Source organism: Aquarana catesbeiana, linkage group LG04, assembly GCF_042186555.1.
Source record: "Aquarana catesbeiana isolate 2022-GZ linkage group LG04, ASM4218655v1, whole genome shotgun sequence".
Classification (NCBI taxonomy): Eukaryota; Metazoa; Chordata; class Amphibia; order Anura; family Ranidae; genus Aquarana; species Aquarana catesbeiana.
In genome coordinates, this window is record NC_133327.1 from 220,143,556 (window position 1) to 220,166,272 (window position 22,717).

At 39.2% G+C, this 22,717-nt stretch overlaps 2 protein-coding genes across 2 annotated transcripts in view; one reads left to right on the forward strand and one right to left on the reverse strand.

Moving 5' to 3' along the window:
- Positions 1-22,446, forward strand: part of CLDN11 (claudin 11) — a 62,582-nt gene extending 40,136 nt beyond the window's left edge. Inside the window, exon 3 of the mRNA XM_073626197.1 lies at positions 20,473-22,446. Coding sequence (XP_073482298.1) covers positions 20,473-20,708 — 236 coding nt within the window. The 3' untranslated portion in view covers positions 20,709-22,446. The remainder of the gene's footprint in view (positions 1-20,472) is intronic.
- Positions 1-22,717, reverse strand: part of RPL22L1 (ribosomal protein L22 like 1) — a 541,480-nt gene that overhangs the window by 23,960 nt on the left and 494,803 nt on the right. The window lies entirely within an intron of this gene.

Sequence of the window (22,717 nt, forward strand, 5' to 3'; positions counted from 1 at the left end):
TCAACCCCTTGTGGGTGGATGCAGGTAAATAATAATGAGAAAACTTTGTCTACAGTATGCACTGTGTTTTTTATTCAAATGTACTTGTTTCATAGGGCTGGACCCATTTTTTTTTTTACTGTAATCTCTGATATTAAATAAAGAATGAAAGGGGTTGTAAAGCTCAGACATGAAATATAAACAAAGCATATTCCTATATTGTGTGTACTAGTCCAAAAATGGCAAAAATGCAAGTGTCATTTATGTCTGTTGCTTCATTCCTCTGCTATCAGCATGAGTCACTGCTGAGTTTTCCTGACATCAGGAGAAAAAAGGTGACAGGGGAGGGACCTCCAGCTGATTGTCAGCCTAAGCTCTGTTCCTGTGTGCTATGTGAAGGGAGTGTGTCCCTTCCCCCCAATCAGCTCACTGAGCTCTGCAGACTGTAATTTCAGCTCTCTGCAGAAGACAGCAGATAAACATGTACAACCTATGTAGGGGGATTTGTTTCATCTCTGTGTATCACCTGAAGCTAGTCTCTTCATTTTTTTTTAATGTAAGGGTTTACACACAGCTGGATAAGAAAAGTGTCTCACCCCTCCCTCTCGCTGCTCTGTAAAAAATGGCTACTGTCATGCTTTATTTGGAAAAGCCCATTATGCTCTGTGACACTGTCTTTGGTGCCTCCAATGTTTACCCTTCCCGCCGACGGTATGCACATATGCGGCCTCACTGAAATGTTTTTTTTTTTTTTTTTACTGTGGGGCCACATATATGCGTACCTCTCTTTGTGTTGGGAGACACTGCACAGTGCACTCCTAGCACTCCTCATCAAGGGCCCTGGGTCTTGTACTAACAATCGAGACTCGGGACTCCTGATTTTAGGTCACCTGATTGCTGTGATAGCCTCTGTCATCCCACCCCTGTGTTTACTTCCTCTTCCTGGCAGGAGAGGAAGATGTAAACAAAAGTGTGTAAAAAAAAAAAATAGCTAGATAAAGATTAGATCTAGGTCAGTGCCAGGGTTAGTGTTAGGGTCAGCACAGGAACAAAGGTCAGGGCCAGCATATTTTTGGTGGATTTTGTAAAAAAACAAAAACAAAACAAAAAACATTTTTTTTAATTAGTGCCAGTATCAGTTAGTCTCAGTGTGTTTTAGGTGGGATAACAAAAGCAAAATGTGCACCATTGTTTCTGGGCCGTACCATGGGTACAAACATCAAATAACATACACATATGTGGTATTGCTGCAATCATCAGGGTTATTCTTTGGTGGTAAACTATAGAAATAGCAAGAAATATACAGCTAAATTGTAAAGAATTTTTTTTTTTTTTTACTATTTTGGGCCAGTTTTCCTTTGTTAATAAAAAAAATAGGAGATATCAGTTACCATTTACCACCAAAAGGAAGCCCAATTTTTTCTGGAAAAAAAATAAGGTATAATTTGCCTGGATACAAAAAGTAGTTGCGATGATATGCACAGATTTACTAACACATGTCTAAGTTGCAAAATTCTGATCAGGCATTAACATTTGTGTTACCCTCAGGCACTACGAGGTTAATACATTTTTTTTTACATGGGAAAAAATATTAAACAGTAAAACGAACAAAAATGTAAATTAGAATGAGCCCAAATGAATTATAGCTTCTCTTTAAACTGAAACTATGCACATTACATTGCCTATTTCTTCAGCAATAAATCTATTAGACGTTGATGTATTAATGTGAGCGTTACTTTTAGTGCCCTGCCCCCTTATGTAGGGAAGTCAACTGATTACACAGCAAAGCATCCTGATAAGAACTGGTGTCATTTCCTGTGACTTAAATCACATTACATGATAGGATGTAACCCATCTGTCAGCAAAAGGAAGCAGGATAAAAGAAACATTTTCCACATATGAATGCATTTTCTTTCTAAATATAATTAACGTAATAAAAGAATAAGTAAATGTAGTTAGACATATTGGCTTTCATTCAGATTACATTGTCTTTGAAAGAGGACAGAAAATGTGGAGAGGGTACAGAAATATTCAGCACTTATGAGAAAAGTAATACAAATTATTTATAGCAAAATGCATTATGTCTGTCTTAAGCAAACAGCGTATACTTAAAGAGACATTGGGGTTGATTTACTAAGACTGGAGTGTGCAAAATCTGGTGTGGCTCTGCATAGTAACCAATCAGCTCCCAGATTTTTTGTCAAAGCTTAACTGAACAAGCTGAAGTTAGAAGCTGATTGGCTACTGGAGCTGCACGATTCTGGCCAAAATAAGAATCACGATTTTTTTTGCATAGAATAAAAAGATCACGATTCTCTCACTTCTCTCAACTTTACTGGTTAGTTTTTTTTAAATTCATTAAAGTGTAATTTTTTCCCCAAAAATTGCATTTGAACGACTGCTGCGCAAATACAGTGTGACATAAAATATTGCAACAACCACCATTTTATTATCTAGGGTCTCTACTAAAAAAATATATATAATGTTTGGGGGTTCTAAGTAATTTTATAGTAAAAAAAAAAATGATTTTAACTTGAAACCAACAAATGTCAGAAAAAGGTTTAGTGTTTAAGTGATTAAACTTCCCTCATTTACACACCAAAGTGTATTCCTTTGATCTAAAGGACAAATTGTTACAATGTTTATACTTAAGTTCCACTGCTAAAGAATTTTGTGATTCTTGGCAGACTGCCCGTTTTTTTTTTTTTCTCCTTTCTTTTGACGGCTGACGGCTTCAGCAGAGCAGAGAGAATTCTCTGCATAGAAAGAATCAGGAAATACTTTGTCAAGATCGCAAGGGGGAAAAAAAATTGTGATAACGATTCTTAAAGATTAATCGTGCAGCTCTATTGGCCCTTACCACCTTCACACTGCAGTTGTCCACCTTGAGTGCTAGTGTTAGATGGAGTTGCAACATATCTGGGTAGATAATGTCACTGCTTCCCTAGCTGCATTACTTTTTTGTAAATATGTACTGATCATTTATAATATTTTCTAGTACTTGTATAAAATGTATGTTTCTAAAATTGACATTTACTAAAGTGTGATTCCATAACACTGGGTTTGTAGAGTATAAGAAGGACCAGTAATGCCTACTTACTTTTATGACTCTGTGGGGGAAATTTACTAAAATGGGTGCCCACAGAATCTGGTGCAGATCTGCATAGTAACCAATCAGCTTCTAACTTCAGCTTGTTTAATTAAGCTTTGACAATAAAACCTAGAAGCTGGTTGGTTACTATGCAGAGCTGCACCAGTTTAGTAAATCTCCCCTGTCTAATTGAAACGCCACATGTGCTGTAAGAGCTAGGAGGGGAAGGGGCCCTCTGACACATTTAGCTATATATTTTAAATAGATCTGAATAGCAGGTAAACAAATTATAACCTATTCACAGCATAGTAGTAAATTACTTAAAGTGTTACTAAACCCACAACAGTAAAATCAGTCTGTATATGCAGTAAAGCATGCTTGTTATACTCACTGTGGCACCTAAGGGGTGCATTGTGTATAAAGGCTGTTTGATCCTGTATGCACAGATCCTCCCCCCTTCTTGCATTGCCCCCAAAACATGTCCGGATAAGACAATGTTACTGGGTTACTGGAGTCAGGCTGCATATGCTCAGTTTGGAGTGTATTTCTAGAGAGAGTTTTTTTTCTTGGGAGAGCGCATGTGATCAACACAGGGCCAATCAGCACTGTCCAGACAGAGGGTCAGGGGTCCTGCATCCTGATAGGACAGCCAGTGCAGTATGAAAACTCCTCCTACAAGCTTTAACCAGACACTGATAGAAGTCACAATATTGCTCTAATACTGCTGATGAGAAAAGGTATTTATCAGTTTTATATTTGCTAAAATGATTGCATTTTTATGTTACTGTGGAGACCAGATATTGTGAATGCAGGGTCCTGGGTTTAGTAACACTTCAACAGAGGTGGTGGCCAACTACTTTGATTACACCACCTGCTGGTTGCAAGCGGTAAATAGAAATGATTCTTATGCAATATTTCACATCTATTTGATCAAAACTGATTATTTTATTTTTAGTCCTGAACTAAATTAAAAAAACATAAAAGAACAACACTTTATATTTACTTTAAATGAATGACATGAATACATCAAATTAACAAAGAATATTTAGGAAATGGATCATTTCACTGCCCTGGGTTAGCATGTGAAATGAGTTGGAAAGCTGGAGCTGAAATTGATAGCTTGACACAGCGTGGATAGATGGGGTCACTGCTATCTCATTTGCAAGCTTTCTAGTCGACATTAGCAGCTGAAAGGTTTTGTTTCATAATTAAAGGGCACGCTTGTGATAAAACAGGGCAGTGAAATAAATAAATTTTTAAAGTAGTATTTATTATATCATTTTTCTCAAGTGTGTACTTTTGACATACAGTAAAACCTTGATTTGAGTGTAACTTGGTTTGAGAGCGTTTTGCAAGACAAGCAAATTTTTTCAATAAATTTTGACTTGCTATATACAAGTGATATCTTGATATACAAGTAGCGTCATGTCACAACTGAGTATAAAAGAGAAGAGAGGCGCCTCTAAGTGTAGAAATATGTTTACATTTAACCGCTTCCCGACCGCCTCACGCAGATATACTGCGGCAGAAGGGCACGTACAGGCAGATTAACGTACCTTTGCGTTGCCCTTTAAGAGGCAGGGCGCGCGCCCGACAGTGCTCGCGCCCGCCTGGAGCTCTGTGATCATAATAATGCGTTTTTTTCAAAATTGTCGCTATTTTTTGTTTATAGCGCAAAAAATAAAACCGCACAGGTGATCAAATACCACCAAAAGAAAGCTCTATTTGTGGGAAAAAAAGGACATCAATGTTGTTTGGGAGCCACGTCGCACAATTGCGCAATTGTCAGTTAAAGCGACTTAGTGCCGAATGGCAAAAAGTGTTCTGGTCTGGAAGGGGGTAAATTCTTCGGGGGCTGAAGTGGTTAATGAAGTTACAACAATTAGTAACATATTGCTACACTTAGAGGAGCCTCTCTTCTCTTTTATACTCTGTAGCTCCTGCTGGACTTTGCTTCTAATCCCCTTGTGGAGGCTTCCATTTGTGGATGGACATTTTATGTTTACACAACCTGGCCACATTGCCATAATCTTTTTATATGGATTATAAACTGAAGGACCTATGAATAAATGGTTGTGGAACGAATCATTTGAGTTTCCGTTATTTCTTATGGGGAAATTTGCTTTGATATACAAGTGCTTTGGATTACAAGCATGTTTCTGGAACGAATTATGCCCACAATCCAAGGTTTTACTGTATACCCATGCATCATATCCTTCTGAAAATGTTCAAATTTGCTTTTTGCTATGAAAATACATTAAGAACTTCCTACAGTTAACATTAAAATGGACCTGAACTAAAAAACAGAAGATTTGCTGTTATAGGGAACAATTAGAAATGTTAATTGTACCTAAGCAGTACCCCGATAAATCGACTTTTTGTCTTGAATTCCTCCTGAAAATATATATATTATTTGCATTTCCTGGTATGAGAGAGTATCTAGGCGCTCCCGAGCCTACAGCCTTATAGTTGTATAATTGTGGTGGGAGATAAAGGCATTGCTGCTGACTTTCAGTCTCAGGAGAATTGATAGGGTCACTACATTGCTGCTCACTGTTCTTCTTGTTGGACACTTTAGAACAATCTTTTTCAACATTTTTAGCCCTGAGGAATCCTTGACGTAAAATTAACTTATCAGCGGTCATTGGGAAGACTGCCTCTTGCATTGATTGTCAGGGTAAAGAGTGCCCCCCCTCCTTACAGCAGTGGTCAAAATGCCACCCTTATCCACTTGCCGACCGCTTCACGTATGAGTACGGTGGCAGAGTGTCTCTCCTGTGATGGATCACATACCTAGTATGTGATCCAGCACCTTTGGGCAAGTGGGCGTGCACACGCGCACAGCTGTTGCACCTGCTGTGCTGTGATTAGACACAGCTAAAGCCGATCAGAGGATGCCAGCCAATAGATGACCGCTGGCACCTGTTGATTGGCGAGGAGGAAGACAGGACAGACCTTTGCATATGTAAACAAAGCAGAGCTCTGTCCTGTCAGTGAGGAAGCTGCGATTTTTGTTTGCCTGCAAAGGAATTAAAAATCAGCACATCCCTTAGTAAAAACACCTTACAGTAAACTGATAAACACTGGTTAGGCACACATTTAACCCTTTGATCGCCCTAGATTTTTAACCCCTTCCCAGGCAGTGTCATTAGTACAGTGACTGTGCATATTTTTAGCACTGATCACCATATTAGTGTCACTGGTTCCCACAAATTGTCAGTTAATGTCAGACTGCCCGCTATATAATATCCGCTTATTAGGATTTTATTTTTTACCAAAGACCTGCAGCAGAATACATATTGGCCTAAATTTATGAAGATTACATTTTTTATCGGTTGTAGCAAAAAGTGAAAAATATAGTTTTTTTTCCAAATTTTCAGTCTCTTTTCATTTATATCCACCAAATAAAAGCTCTATTTGTGGGAAAAATAATGATATCAATTTTGTTTAAGTACAGCGTTGCTTGACCGTGCAATTTTCAGTTCAAGTAACACAGTGCCAAAAAGCAAAATATGGCCTGGTCATGAAGGGTGGTAAATCTTCCAGAGGGCAAGTGTTTAACAGACAGCTAAAAAAGATCATTGGTGTCATGGTGCTGGCTCTGCCAAGTGTCTTTGGAGCCAACATTATACAGACACTATCAGATGGGAAGTCAATTAGCCACAGCTCAAGTAATCCCTGCCAACCTCTGGAGGAACCCTGGTTGAGCATGACTTCTCTAACATAAGAAGGCAAAGTTCTGCCTATACCAAGATGGCTTTGCACAGAGACAGAACAAGGCATGATAAATCAGTAATAAGAGATAAAGATCAGCTGCAGGGAGACCACAGACAATACTGCTGACTAGTCATTTGCCCTCTGTTTGCCTTTTCTTGAGAACAGCTTCCAGAGTTCAGTTCCCCTCCAATTGTTAACAGGTATTGAGTTTCTTGAAAGTGTTAGCTATTTATTTATTTATTTATTTCAGGTACTTATATAGCGCCGTCAATTTACGCAGCGCTTTACATATACATTGTGCATTCACATCAGTCCCTACTCTCAAGGAGCTTAAGGCTATTTTGCTTCTTGTGCTAGAATATTTTTCTTAAAATATCTTTCTATAAAAGTGTTCTTACACTTTAAACCATAATTCTTTCTATCAATCACTGACTTTCACAGATCATCACAAATATATTTCATGTTCCATTATACTTGGATAAATCGGCGAATGATCAGATAACTTTGAAACTGCTGTCAGCAATGACTTTTTTTCTATTTTGTATTGTGTTGGGAATAATTACCACTCATAATAAATCCCAATTCTCCTGTTCAGAGATTGGTGTAGCTTTCACTTACGTTTGTGTTTATGACAAGCCATCGTCTTTTTGAACCCTGCTGCTGATGCTTCATGATCAGCACAGGAAAAGGTAATATAATGAGTGAGTCACCATGGTGCTGCCAGACAACTGATACTTTCCTAATAGGTGAACATGACCCACACCACTCAATTCACCTCTTGGCTGCTGATCAGTAATGACAGGAGAAATCATTATTTTTTCCTTTGTACAAATTCTTCTTTAGAAAGGGTGCAGGGTGTAGGTTATTTGGTTCAAGCTTCACAGAGGAAAGAACTAAAAATGCATTTGAAAAAATATACAGGAAAAATAACTATATAATAGCTTACAGATGTCTTACAGACATCTTCCTTGTGAAGTCTGTTACAAAATGAACACAGGAGTGCTGATCTCTTGGTCTTACAGTACACTCATGCAGTGTAAAAGTGACAGTGTCACTGCAAAGAGCTTCTCCTTTCCCCCTCTATGCTCAACTTACCTTCACTCCCTTGCAGCTCCTTACTCTTGCGCATCCAATGCTGAAATTGTTTGCATCGGTAACCCTGCAGTGTCTCTGCAAACTTATGTTTGTGTGTGTATAATGATAAGGGGGCGCTAGTGATAAATATGTGTACCAAAAAAAGTGCTGGTGCTCAATATTTCATGAACATACAGAAACAGTTTGAACAATTAATTACAAATATACAAAATGCATCATTTCACAATCATAAGTAAACGATGAAAACAAAAAACAAAGTGCAATGTGCATCAGTGAACAGCCAGCAGATATATCAAAAAAATGACCAATAAAGTGCTAATGCTCAATATTTCATGAACATACAGAAACAGTGTGAACAGTTAATTGCAAATATATAAAATGCATCATTTCGCAATTATAAGTAAAACAATGAAAACAAAAAACAAAGTGCAATGTGCATCAGTGAACAGCCAGCAAATAGATAAAAAAAAACGACCATAAATTAAGTGAAGTTTTCTGATCTGTTACACCATCACCACTGCCAAATGTGATTTTGAATACAGCAACACCCAGTGAATGTAGGTAAGTATCCTACTTACCAGACCACCATGACCTCTTTAATTAAAAAGATAGGTCAGGTGGGGCTGTGTATGATAATGATCTGCAAATTTGTACTGGTACCAAATGGATAAGCCAGGAGAAGCTCCGCCACAATGATGTTCAGAGAAAAATGGAAAAAGGCAATACCATAGCGTAGTTCCATTTATTTAAAAGAAAAATATAAAAACAACAGGTCAAATGGCCGCTTACTTTAAAAGTGCCTTTCCTCGGCACTGAAGTTACAGGCTTAGCATCAGGTGAGTTGTGAAGCAGCCGCCTCACTTGCTCACGCTTGTTGTGGATCAGCGTGCGTTCCACCACCTGGAAAGCTAAACCCGGAAGTGGACAGAGACTGAGTTTTCCAAAGAGCAAGAGACAACTAAATTTAGGATTGTTTAATCTAGCAGGAGTTGAGTTTTCCAAAGAGGTGATGGAAGTTTTAGCTCAAGGACTCAAATTTGCACCAGACAAATATCTGGACAAGTTTGAAACTTACATAGACATTGAAAAATTTGCTAGAAAACGAAATATTAAAAAACATTTTTGTGGACAGCCCTCCAGGCTTCCGTCAACTGTTGAGGCAGATGATTACATACACAGTGGGCTTAAAAACAATTCTGTATTTAATCCAAAAAAAGGTAAAAACATGGTTCAGGATGAAGGGAAAAAACTAAAAATAAAAAGATATAAAAATAACACTAACATTTGGGAAGGTATCAAGAAATTAAAACAAAATAAAAATGTGGTAATAAGACCAGCTGACAAGGGGGGGGGGTAGTGATATTGACCAAGGACAATTATAACAAAGAAGTTAGATTACTTGGTGACACAACAACCTATAAAAAAATGAAAAGGTGACCCCACACCAAAATTAAAAATTGAACTCGCTGATTAGGTAAAAAAGGGAATCAAAATGAAAATTTTGGACAAAAGAGAAGGCAAATATCTTGTCCCCCATGCCCCCATACTCCCTGTTCTCTACACTGTCCCCAAAGTCCACAAATCCAAAGATAATCCCTCGAGGACGGCCCATTTTGAGTGGGATTGGCTCCCTTTTCTCGATATATTTCTCCAGCCTCTGGTGATGGGGGACGAATCCTATCTCAAAGACTATAGAGAACTCTTAAACATTCTCTCTAAAGTCTAAATACATTCTTAGTAAGAGTGGATGTAGAATCCTTGTATACTAACATTAAACAAAAAGATGGGCTCGCAGCAGTAAAATGGGCCTTGAAGAACCAATCCCAGCTAAAATCAGCACAAATAAAATACCTGGTAGAAGGATTACAATTGGCCATGACTAACAACCATTTTTGGTACCAGGGAATACATTATAATCAAATAAAAGGGGTCGCAATGGGGGCTCGTTATGCCCCTGGCGTGGCCAACCTAGTATTTAACAAATGGGAACAGGAAACAAAAACATCAGTGGGATGGCCTCAAACCATATAAGAGGTATATAGACGACATCGTGTTATTATAGGAGGGCTCTGAAACTAGCCTAGTCAAGTGCATATAAATGATGAACATCAACAAATATGGGCTAAAATTTACAGCCATATGGGACAAGAAGTCAATCAGTTATTTAGATCTAGTACTAACAAACACATAATAAAGTTACCACACATACGTTTTTCAAAGATACCGATAGAAATGATTGTGTACCCATACAAAGTTGCCATCATCCCAAATGGCTTTCAGCAATCCCCAAGGGTCAATACATGAGGTTAAGGAGGAATTGTGATACGATAGGGGATTACTATAGGGGATTATGAAGCACAATCGTCCATCCTCACCGATAGATTTGTGGAAAAAGGTTACTCACCCCAGGCATTGCAGCAATGCCAAACACAAGTTCTACTTATAAATAGAGATGACCTTCTGACAAAAAAATCCAAAGTACCTTTTAGAGCAGACACAGCCTTTTTGACAGGCTTTAATCGCCAGTATTACTGGCCCATTCTCCTTAAAGATAAAGACCTGAAAAATGTGTTACCCGTGAAGCCACAGTTCATCTATAAAAGGGCACCAGGACTACGTAATAGAAGTGCGCCCAATGTTCCCGATCCTCCTAAAACCTTGTCTATCTTTCTGGATAGGGAAGGTTTTCATTACTGCACCAGGTGCAAAGCATGTAAAACCTTTAAGAGAACAAAAAGAAAAATTGATCATTTTCAATCAGTAGTAACTAAACACAATTTTAAAATTAAATCTTTAATCACTTGTGATTCAGAAAATGTGACCTATGTATTGGAATGCCTGTGCCCAAAACAGTATGTAGGTAGAACTACACGTAAATTACGTATTAGAATTAATGAACACATAGCAAATATCATTAATGGCTTTCCAAAACATAGTGTATCCAGTCACTTTAGATTATTTCATAACCGAGACCCCACATTACTAACATTTTATGGGATTGACAAAGTAAAAAAACATTGGAGAGGGACAAATTTGAAAAAATTAGTATCACAACATGAAACAAAATGGCTATATAATTTAGACACTTTACAACCAGCAAGCCTCAACATAGATGTCGACCTAAATTGTTTCTTAACGAACGATTCGTTTTTCATCTATTTTTTGGTCCATTAGATCTGCCTATAATAAAAGGTAGGCTGGAATGGTATCATACTGTCATTTTTGATGTAACAGCTATTCAAGCATTGATTGGGTCCGGGTATTATTTATGGTTTCATGCAAAAAATATTGGTTAGCAGTAATACAACATGTAGCTACTAAAGTTAATGATGTTGTATTAACAGAGCTAAACATTTTTATAGTTACTATTCTACTCAATAAATATTTATCTTGTTTTTAGTCAATTGTTGTCACCCATTTACAGTATGTCTATTATTAATGCAAGCCAGGTTAATTGTGAACAGCGATGCCCATTGGTTTTGCTTGAGGCGGTAGTAGTTTTCTTTTTTTTTTAGTTTTCTTTATCCACTAGATGGCACCAGTAATAGTATACCATTTAATTACCACAAACAATGTTATTGCGCCAATAGGGGTTGTTTTATATTTATTTAGTTCACCAACCCATCTAATAGTTTATATCAAACTTATATATTATATACCTATTGTCAATACAATTGTTATGTATTTTTAATATGTCTATTATCAATGTTGTAGACAGGTGTAGTGTAAACAGCAGTGCTCACTTTCGCTCGAGGCGGTAGTGATTTTTATCACCCACTAGATGGCATCAGTCCTATAATATTTATCCGACTAATTCTATCGAATCTGGGGAAATAAATCACCCACTAGATGGCATCAGTCCTCTTATACTTATTCGACCAGTCCCATCGAATCTGGGGGAATAAAAACTCAACCTATTCAGTGACCGGGACACTTCCTGACGACGTCATCAGGACGAAACGCACATCGAGGCACATCCCGGTCACAGTATCATTTCCGGCCACTTCTGGGTTTAGCTTTCCAGACGGTGGAATGCATGCCGATCCACAACAAGCGTGAGCAAGCAAGGCAGGCTGCTTCCCAACTCACCTGATAGTACTAAGCCTGTAATATCGTAAAAAATACTGCGCTATCCCATAAGTGGAAATGATCCCCACATGTGTGTGATGAAAAGACAAATATCTCAAACCAAAAATTGAAATGTAAAATGCTGCTGCAACCTTAGATGTGAAACAACCTCCACCTTACTAGCTATACAATTTGAAGGCTGCGCTGCTAGTGCAAATACATGATCATATTAACTGAAAATACCATAATTATGAATGAACACAAGTGAATTGTTTCATAACACAAAAAAAAAAAAAAAAAAAAAAAAAAAAAAAAATGCACATAAATCGCATGCAAAAAAAAGAATCGCATGCAAAAAAAATGAGTGGAACATTCAGTAAACAAAAACGATTAAGTAGAGTCCATTTAGTCATAGATTGAAATGAACTGTAGGTCTTGTGGGTGTAGAAAATGGTTGGATAGAGGGAGAACACCCCAGGAAGACGACAGATTTGTCGAAACGGCGTAGGGAGGAGCGGCGTGCTGACATCACCACCATACCACGCTGAACCCGGAAGAAACGGGCAGCAGCTGAAGCCGGCCGGCGCTACATGTTTTTAAAGCGATCTTTACTGCACAAATTGTAAGTGCTTTTCTTTTATAAATTAAAGTGGATTTTAACTGTATTACGCTATGGAGCATTTCTTTCCTATTTATCCATGGTCTGTGAGCGGATAAATCACGTTTGGATTGATTTCCTGGAGAGGTGGCTTCCGATCTGCGCACTGACAGAGACCCTGTGGCTGGGGGACACAGCCACATGTGTGCATGATCTCTGTGACAGGAGATCTTTGGATCTGGTAAGGGGCTTACCTTACTTGAGGTGGAGGATCTTCTCTCTATTTTAACATCACGCTCCCTACGGAGATAATCTTTATATCACTTGAAGGAAGGGTGTCTTTCTCCCTCTATCCAACCATTTTCTACACCCACAAGACCTACAGTTCATTTCAATCTATGACTAAATGGACTCTACTTAATCGTTTTTGTTTACTGAATGTTCCACTCATTTTTTTTGCATGCGATTCTTTTTTTTGCATGCGATTTATGTGCATTTTTTTTTTTTTTTTTTTTTTTTTTGTGTTATGAAACAATTCACTTGTGTTCATTCATAATTATGGTATTTTCAGTTAATATGATCATGTATTTGCACTAGCAGCGCAGCCTTCAAATTGTATAGTACTAAGCCTGTACCTTCAGTGCCGAGGAAAGGCACTTTTAAAATAAGCGGCCATTTGGCCTGTTTTTATATTTTTCTTTTAAATAAACGGAACTTTGTTTTTTGTTTTCATTGTTTTATTGCTACAACCAAAAACGTAAATGTATTTTATTGGGATTTTTTGTGATAGACCGACACAAAGTGGCACATAATTGTGAAGTGAAAGAAAAATAATAAATGGTTTTAAAATTTTTTCTTACAAATAAATATCTGAAAAGTGTGGCGTGCATTTGTATTGAGCCCCCCCCCCCCAGAGTCAATACTTTGTAGAACCACCTTTCACTGCAATTACAGCTGCAAGTCTTTTTGGGGATGTTTCTACCAGCTTGGCACATCTAGAGAGTGACATTTTGCCCATTCCTCTTTGCAAAATAGCTCAAGCTCTGTCAGATTGGATGGAGAGCTTCTGTGAACAGCAATTTTTAAGTCTTGTCACAGATTCTCAATTGGATTTAGGTCTGGTCTTTGACTGGGCCATTCTAACACATGAATATGCTTTGATCTAAATCATTCCATTGTAGCTCTGGCTGTATGTTTAGGGTCGTTGTCCTGCTGGAAGGTGAACCTCTGCCCCAGTCTCAAGTCCTTTGCAGACTCTAACAGGTTTTCATCTAAGATTACCCTGTATTTGTCTCCATCCATCTTCCCATCAACTTTGACCAGCTTCCATGTCCCTGCTGAAGAAAAGCATCCCCACAACATGATGCTGTCACCACCATGTTTCACGGTGGGGATGGTGTGTTCAGGGTGATGTGCAGTGTTAGTTTTCCACCACACGGGGTTTTGCTTTTAGGCCAAAAAGTTCAATTTGGGTCTCATCTGACCAGAGTACCCTTTTCCACATGTTTGCTGTGTCCCCCACATGGCTTCTTGCAAATGGGACTTCAAATGGCTTTCTTTCAACAATGGTTTTCTTCTTGCCACTTTCATAAAGGCCAGATTTGTGGAGTGCATGACTAATAGTTGTCCTGTGGACAGATTCTCCCACCTGAGCTGTGGATCTCTGCAGCTACTCCAGAGTTACCATGGGCCTCTTGGATGCTTCCCTGATTAATACTCTCCTTGCCCGGCCTGTCAGTTTAGGTGGACGGCCATGTCTTGGTAGGTTAGCAGTTGTGCCATACGCTTTCCATTTTCAAGTGATGGATTGAACAATGCTCCATGAGATGTTCAAAGCTTGGGATATTTTTCTATAACCTAACCCTGCTTTAAACTTCTACACAACTTTATCCCTGATCTGTCTGGTGTGTTCCTTGGCCTTCATGATGCTGTTTGTTCACTAAGGTTCTCTAACGAACCTCTGAGGGTTTCACAGAACAGTTGTATTTATACTAAGATTAAATTACACACAGGTGGACTCTATTTACTAATTAGGTGACCTCTGAAGGCAGTTGGTTTCACTAGATTTGAATTAGGGATATCAGAATAGAGGGGGCTGAATACAAATGCACACCACACTTTTCAGATATTTATTTGTAAACATTTTTTAAAACCATTTATCATTTTCCTTCCACTTCACAAGTATGTGCAACGTTGTGTTGGCCTATCACAAAAAAAAAACCTATAAAATACATTAAAGGCACTGTATACACTATATTACCAAAAGTATTGGGACACCTGCCTTTACACGCACATGAACTTTACTGGAATCCCAGTACTAGTCTGTATGGTTCAATATTGAGTTGGCCCACCCTTTGCAGCTATAACAGCTTCAACTCTTCTAGGAAGGCTGTCCACAAGGTTTAGGAGTTTGTCTATGGACAATTTCATGCTCCCAACTTTGTGGGAAAAGTTTGGGGATGGCCCCTTGCTGTTCCAACATGACTGTTCACTAGTGCACAAAGCATGGTCCATAAAGACATGGATGAGTGAGTTTGGGATGGAGGAACTTGACTGGCCTGCACAGAGTCCTAACCTCAATCTGATAGAACACCTTTGGGATGAATTAGAGCGGACATTGCGAGCCAGGGCTTCTCATCCAACATCAGTGCCTGACCTCACAAATGCACTTCTGGAAGAATGGTCAGACATTCCCACAGACATACTCCTAAACCTTGTGGACAGCCTTCCCAGAAGAGTTGAAGCTGTTATAGCTGCAATGGGTGGGCCAACTCAATATTGAACCCTACAGACGAAGATATATATATACTGTCTCTATATACAGTATCTCACAAAAGTGAGTTCTCCCCTCACATTTTTCTAAATATTTTATTATCTCTTTTCATGTGACAACACTGAAGAAATGGCACTTTGCTAAAATGTAAGTAGTGAGTGTACAGCTTGTATAACAGTGTACATTTGCTGTCCCCTCAAAATAACTCAACACACAGCCATTAATGTTTAAACCGCTGGCAACAAAAGTGAGTACACCCCTAAGTGAAAATGTCCAAACTGGGCCCAAAGTGTCAATATTTTGCGTGTCCACCATTATTTTCCAGCACTGCCTTAACCCTCTTGGACATGGAGTTCACCAGAGATTCACAGGTTGCCACTGGAGTCCTCTTTCACTCCTCCATGATAACATCACGGAGCTGGTGGATGTTAGATACCTTGCGCTCCTCCACCTTCCATTTTAGGATGCCCCACAGATGCTCAATAGGGTTTAGGTCTGGAGACATGCTTGAACAGTCCATCACTTTTAACCTCAGCTTTTTTAGCAAGGCATTGGTCACCTTGGAGATGTGTTTGGGGTCATTATCATGTTGGAATACTGCCCTGTGGTCCAGTCTCTGAAGGAAGGCAAATTTACACTCTTATACAAGCTGTAAGCTCACTACTTTACATTGTAGCAAAGTGTCATTGTTCCTGTGTTCTTGAGATCAATTTCCTGTGTTCATAGGAACCATGTTTGCGTATGTTCCTGAGGTCCATTTGATGTCTATATAATAAATCTCCTGAAAGAACTTCTTGGTAATTAGTTCAATAATCTCCAGACAAAACTGGAAAAGTGGAAAAGCATTAGAACCTATATCAGGTTTTATTGCTGTCTGTCGTCTTGCTGGAGATACAAAGTGATAAACCAGGGTGGGTAGCATTCAGAGCAGCCTAGCATTTAGAAAGGGATGGAAGTCCACCTTTGTCTAGATCAGCTCCACCTCCTGCACACTGCCTGAGGACACTGATGTAAAGGGGAGGGGCTAAGGATTCTGATGTTAAGGGAAGGGGCTGAGGATTCTGATGTGAAGAGGGGGGGGACATAGGCAAAAATGGATCCCAAGAATGCAGGAACATAGGCAAACATGGATCTCATGACCGCTAGCAATAATCATTGTCTTCTCCCGGTGGGGACGGCTCCCCCCACCGGGAGAATACAATGGCTCGGCGGGAGGGATTCCCCTGTCAACAACCTGTGGTTGCTGGAAAGAAATTTGCTCTGTGTATGGCCTGCCTTAGCTTTTTTTTAGAAAACAAACTGTAAAGTAGTTGCACTTACTGGATTGGTCAGCAAAAGTTTGGAAGGGTAGACTTCAGGGAGGAACATCTAGTAGGAGATCTGCAGTCGTTGAGCTCCCTCCCTCCTTTATTGACTCTAGTCGGTTTGGATTTAAGTTGTAGCAGATGTTGGCAGTTTGAGGTCCTTGAAGGTGGTGTAAATCTGGTGTTTTTAGGTTGGGGACCCATGTTTACTATTGTGTTCTCTAATTGGTCTGGTCAATTCATAGTGACCAAGTAATTGTAGACCAATACGTGCCTTAACCCTTGGTTCACATCTGTGCGTGTGGCTGCAGGTGCGGGAATCGCACGCCATTCATTCTGAATGATACCTCCACACATGTAGAATTGCAGTGCATGTGCAGGAACTGCAGGAAAATTGCATGGTCAAAAAGATAAGGTACATGCACCTTTTTTTTTTTTTCCGGAAACATAGGCACGGCAGCCCATTCACTTGAACGCGGCACGCAAAAACGCTAAGGTGTGAACCTAGCATTAAGAACCTGCAGCCTTTTTTGATTTGTCATGTTATGTTTTGTTATTTAAATTGTGTGTTATTTATAACAAAAGGCTGCTAAAGCCATTTTAATTCCACTCCAGACGGCTATAGGAAGGTGGAGTTGGGAAGCTGGGCCAATTACATCGATAAGGATTTTGACCTCTCATCTACCTTGGTCATGTCTTCTAATCTAATGGCAAAGTGAACAGTTGGCCCAGGGGAAGTTAAAAAATTGTTTATGTCCCAGCTCCAGGTCTGTACAGAGGAATGCGCCTACTATAGGAGTGCAGGAAGTAAACTGTAAACTACAATTATGGTGACATCGTCACACTTGTGCTGGCATGATCTACGAGTCTCACTGCCATTATGGCAGATGGGACTTGTAGTCTTTCCATTTATAGATTCTTGTGAATTAATCTGTGATTGGATGACCCGGTTGTTTGTGTGGAGCCACGCACAACCACCTAATGCTCAAAAATCAGCAGGAGCTCCAGGAAGAAGCACCCTACAATTCAGGTAAGGGGGGGGGGGTTAATGGTGGGGGTTAGGGGATATTACCATGTTTCATGTTACACCTTTAAATATGAGTAAAACATAAAACATGGTGTCAGAAAGATAAACCAAACCATTAAGGAAAAATTTCCATGTCAACACCTACTGTCCTGAAAAAAAGAAACCAACTTTTATTATTTAGATTTGTGATGAAATGGAGACATGCAGATATGCCTGTATGACTGTTTCAAGACGGCTGCACTGTGATTAGTACCACCTGTAACTCAGGTCACTGATAACTGCTAGCGAGTTAATGAATTTCTGAGTCTGTTTAAATATATTTTAGCGAACATATTCCACCCACATGATAAATGGATTGAAATTGCTTCACTGGAACCTCTTTGTTGGTTTGATCATTTCTCTGAGAAATATGCTCACTGTGACTTCCTTTGTAACACTTCTAAGATGACTGACTTTGTAAAGCACATCTTTCTGTTAAAGAAAAGTGAATATATATTTAATACTTGAATGTTAAACATGAATAAGTAAGTGCAATGTATTCCCTTCGGTAAATTAGTATTTAAATAAGTAACTATTGACTGACTTTGCAGACAGATTCAATTTAAATACTGTGACGTCAATTGAAGTCCATTTAAAACAGGTTTTCAGTTTGTAGTTCACACTTTACTTATTGCTAAATGCCTAAGGCAGGCCATGCATGATTCATTTTTTTTTTTTCGTGCAGAGGGTTGCATGAAAAAAAAATTAACCGATTCCCGCTGAACTATTACATCCCCCACCAGCAGAATACAGCAATCAGTGTTGGCTTCTTTAGCCGGTGGCACTAATTGTTTGGGGAAAAAGCATCAGGCTGGTTGTATACAAGTCAGTTGGTGGATTGACTTGTGTACAACCAGCTAGCCCATACATGGATCGAAATTCAACCAGTCCCTGCTGAACCGGCCAAATTTCGTTCCATCTATGGTCAGCTTTGGCCTATAATGTATAGTTGCATCTTGCCTCTGGTCTGAAAAGAAAGGCAAAAATTAGATAGTCTTCTATATTAGAAGAATCATGGCTTGGTAAAACCCTGCAAATATCTGAATGACAACATTGATCCACTGGTGTTTAGATCTGAACTTAGTTTTAGTTATCTGTAAGGCCAATATACAGCTAGACATGGTTTCAAAGCTAAAATCATTATAAATGTTTCTAAAATATATTTTTTTCAATATGGGCCTTTCTTATTAAAGTGGAACTAAAGTCTCCTATAAAAAGACTGCGAGCATGTAATGTCTCCCATACATTAAAATTAACCTACCTGCCTGCCTGCAGTCTTCTTTATAATGTATGCTCAACTCAGTGCACATTCCGACACAAATAATGTGTGCCAGGATGACTGAACTTCTGCACATGCACAGGAGTGATCTCATCCTGCGCTGGCCAATGAAGATGTCTGGCATTCAGAAGAAATAGGTAGAAACTGCTGGCAAGGGACTTCGGACCATTGAAGGAGATGTAAGTCTTGCAAACATTAGTTCCGTGTTCATCTAAAATGAAATCGGTCTGTTCTGCTGTACAGCATCCCAGTCAGATTCAGACTTGCACATGAAAACAGCTCTGATTTCCAGCCAATGTGCAATATGGACATTTAATTTAGATGCAGTTAGTAGGACTTGATTCATTGGTGCTTTTCTTTTTATGTAAAAAAAAAAAGCAGCACAGGAAAAAGTCTGAATGGACACACGGAGCTGCAACTTGGCTTGGGTGCCCCCATAGCAAGTTGCTTACTGTGGGGACACTCAACAGGAGGGAGGGGCCAGGAGCACAGAAGAGGCACCCAAGAAGAGGAGGATCTGGGCTGCTCTGTGCAAATCCACTGCACAGGGGAAGTAAGTATAACATGTTTGTTATTTTTATAGAGAAAAATATGAGACTTTACAATCACTTTAAGCTGAAAGAAGAGAAGTAGCACAAGAAGTCCGTCAGTTGTGTTAAATTTTTCATGTGCTTACAAGGAACATATTAAACGGAGTAGAGAGTAGAGCAGGGATCCTCAAACTACAGCCCTCCAGCTGTTGCAGAACTACACATCCCATGAGGCATTGTAACACGCTGACATTCACAGACATGGCTAGGCATGATGGGAATTGTAGTTCTTGAACAACTGGAGGGCCATAGTTTGAAGACCCTTGGAGTAGAGTGACAGAGAGATGACCTTATCAGTATGCTGCTTCTTCTCCATTATCCAGTCATAGACTGGGAAGGGACAAAACCTGTTACCTAACTGCAAAAGAGTAATGTGGTTCACCAGGCTGTATGTGCTGTCAGACAGAGCTGTGTAAATCTCTGAAATGGATGGTTAGAAAAACAAATCTTTTAGGTGGTAGAACAACAACTCATATCTTTAGCTGTTGGATATGGGACCTTAGTTGTGGTCTAGTGAACTATGAGTTGACTGTGCCAGTCTCTCTGTAAATGGATATCATTGTCTCTGAACCTTGATCATACTGTCATGCATTTTTGTGTACATGAAATGTCTTCAAAACTGGGACTGAGAACATGAGTTGCATTATGCTGGATGAAATTAACAGTACACTGATCTTATTTTAAGCATATATACTAGGCCTCGTGTGACAGAATGAGCATGTTGGAAATAAGTGGTCCATTTATTTGTTGCACCTCTACAGCCATGACCAACAGTTCCTAGCTGAGACTGCTCACAGAAATGTGTTGGCTGCCACAAAAATATACTGCCAGACAAAATTATCTGTAGTCTATATTCCGTATCCATTATACTGTTTTTACTAACCCAAGTCTTTTCTTTTTTCTTCTCTATAGCACTGAGTGCAATCATGGCCACCATATGGTACCCAGTGTCCACTCATAAAGAAACCACCATTGTGACTTTCGGATACTCCCTGTATGCTGGTTGGATTGGAGCAGCATTTTGTTTGTTTGGTGGAATCGTTATTGTCTGCTGTACAGGAGAGTCTCAAGCCTTCATGGAAAACCGTTTCTATTATTCATCCCAAGGGTCTGGTTCCCCAACCCACGCCAAGAGTGCCAATGTGTAAAAATGAAGTCGTTAGACAAATCTGACTTCCGTGAGCTGTCAGTATGACATTGTTGATGGACAATAATAACAAATGTGCCTTTATTTGCAGTATACGTGCCATAAAATGGTGATTAAGTATTATTTTCTTAATGGAAACCTGCATTATTAAAATTGTCAGTATTACATGGTAGATTTCATGATACCTGGATGAGACCATCCATTTCATCCGAAGCTGGAGGCTGTCATTACCCACATTCTGGAAGCAGTGCTAATGTTGAAACAGAGCACTCTTGCACATTGAGGTGTTCCACCCAGAATTAGACCCACACCCAGAATTTGGTGACTTGCAGTCTTTAGTGATGGATGGGAATCTCAGTATGCCAGGTGTCTAAACAGCTTCCTTTAGTGCATGCAAATCCACCTTCTTCACCTCTTTGGCAACTATTGTAAAGCAACAAAATAAACTTAATTAAAATGTTAAGTTATTAAATGACACTAGAATTAAATAATATGTACTACCTACAATGCACTGAAAATGTTCAAGCTGTTTTTCATTTGTGTTTACTGCTGTTCACCATTGACTACACAGTGCTTGAGGAGAGACAAAATTTCATCTAAGCCGGGTTCACACCTATGCGAATTGGATGAGGGTTTCTCCGCATCCAATTCGCATAGCAGGAGAATGTGACTGGCTCCCTATGGAGCCGGTTCATATATCTCCCTTGCGGCTGCAGAGCGCACTGCACAGAAACGCTGTGCGTCTTTGGCTCCATTTCAGAGAGGCGAATTCAGGCATAGAATCGGCCCTGATTCGTCCCTGAAACGGGGAAAAGGGATGCACAGCGCTCCTGTGCGATCCGCAGCGGGTTACAGTGTGAACCCGGCCTAAAGTTCCTCAATGTGCTAAGCAACAGTTGAACATTTCTCAGTGTTTTCATTATGTAAGCATATGGGCGTAAGACATTGAATAAATACTTTTCATGAAGTCAGTTATAACATTGTGCAGCCTTACAGTATCAAAATTGCTAGAATGGTGAAAAAAAGGAGGGTTATTGCATTTAAGATACTCACTGAACTTCTTGTGCATACGTATTTCTCAACTTTATTGGTGCTTACTATTGATTGGATGCTCTTGGTATTCCAATAACTATATTTTTTGTACTTCTTATATATCACCATGACATCCAGTTTTCTACTGCTGTTATACTTTGAATTAATTAAAATTCCATAATGTGTTCTTTTTCTCACTTTTTATACAGTACTAGTATTTAAAACAACATTTTGTAAGTTTGTATTAGTATATTTTGTTTAAATTATTCAAGAAATACACGTACTTTAATAACCGTCTTACAAGTTAATTAATCAGTAAATATTTAAAGTAAAACAATTTCTAATGTGTATGCATAATGCTCCTCCTTGTTTTATACTACATAGTGTATGAGCAAGTCATACTGAAAACTTTGTAGGCACAGTTGTCTCTTATGGTGGTTTGCTGATGGGATGCTAGACTGAGATCTGGCTACAAGATCATATAGAAATAGGCATTCCTTTTGCAGCCAGCTGTCAATATAGAATTCTGTCTTTCACACCAGAGAACAGCTTTCACTGTGACTGTAGGAGCTGCTTGATAGCCTACTGCAGATGCTAGGAAGTATTGTATGTATGCAGCCTTATTGATCTTGGCATTATGCATTGTGAAGACTGTAAGTCAAGGAAAATGTTGCTGTAATAAATGATTTTTCAAGTAAACATAAGAATGTTGTTGGCAATTTATTTTGATCTCTTCTTTAAATTTAATGTAAGTTATGCCATGTTACTTTCCCTTCTTTACAGAAGAGCAGAGAGCGGGAGGCAGCACAGTACTGCATGGAGGGTGGGAGCTGCCACAGTTATGCCCCGTACACACGGTTGGATTTTCCGACGGAAAATGTGTGATAGGACCTTGTTGTCGGAAATTCCGACCGTGTGTAGGCTCCATCACACATTTTCCATTGGAATTTCCGACACACAAAGTATGAGAGCAGGCTA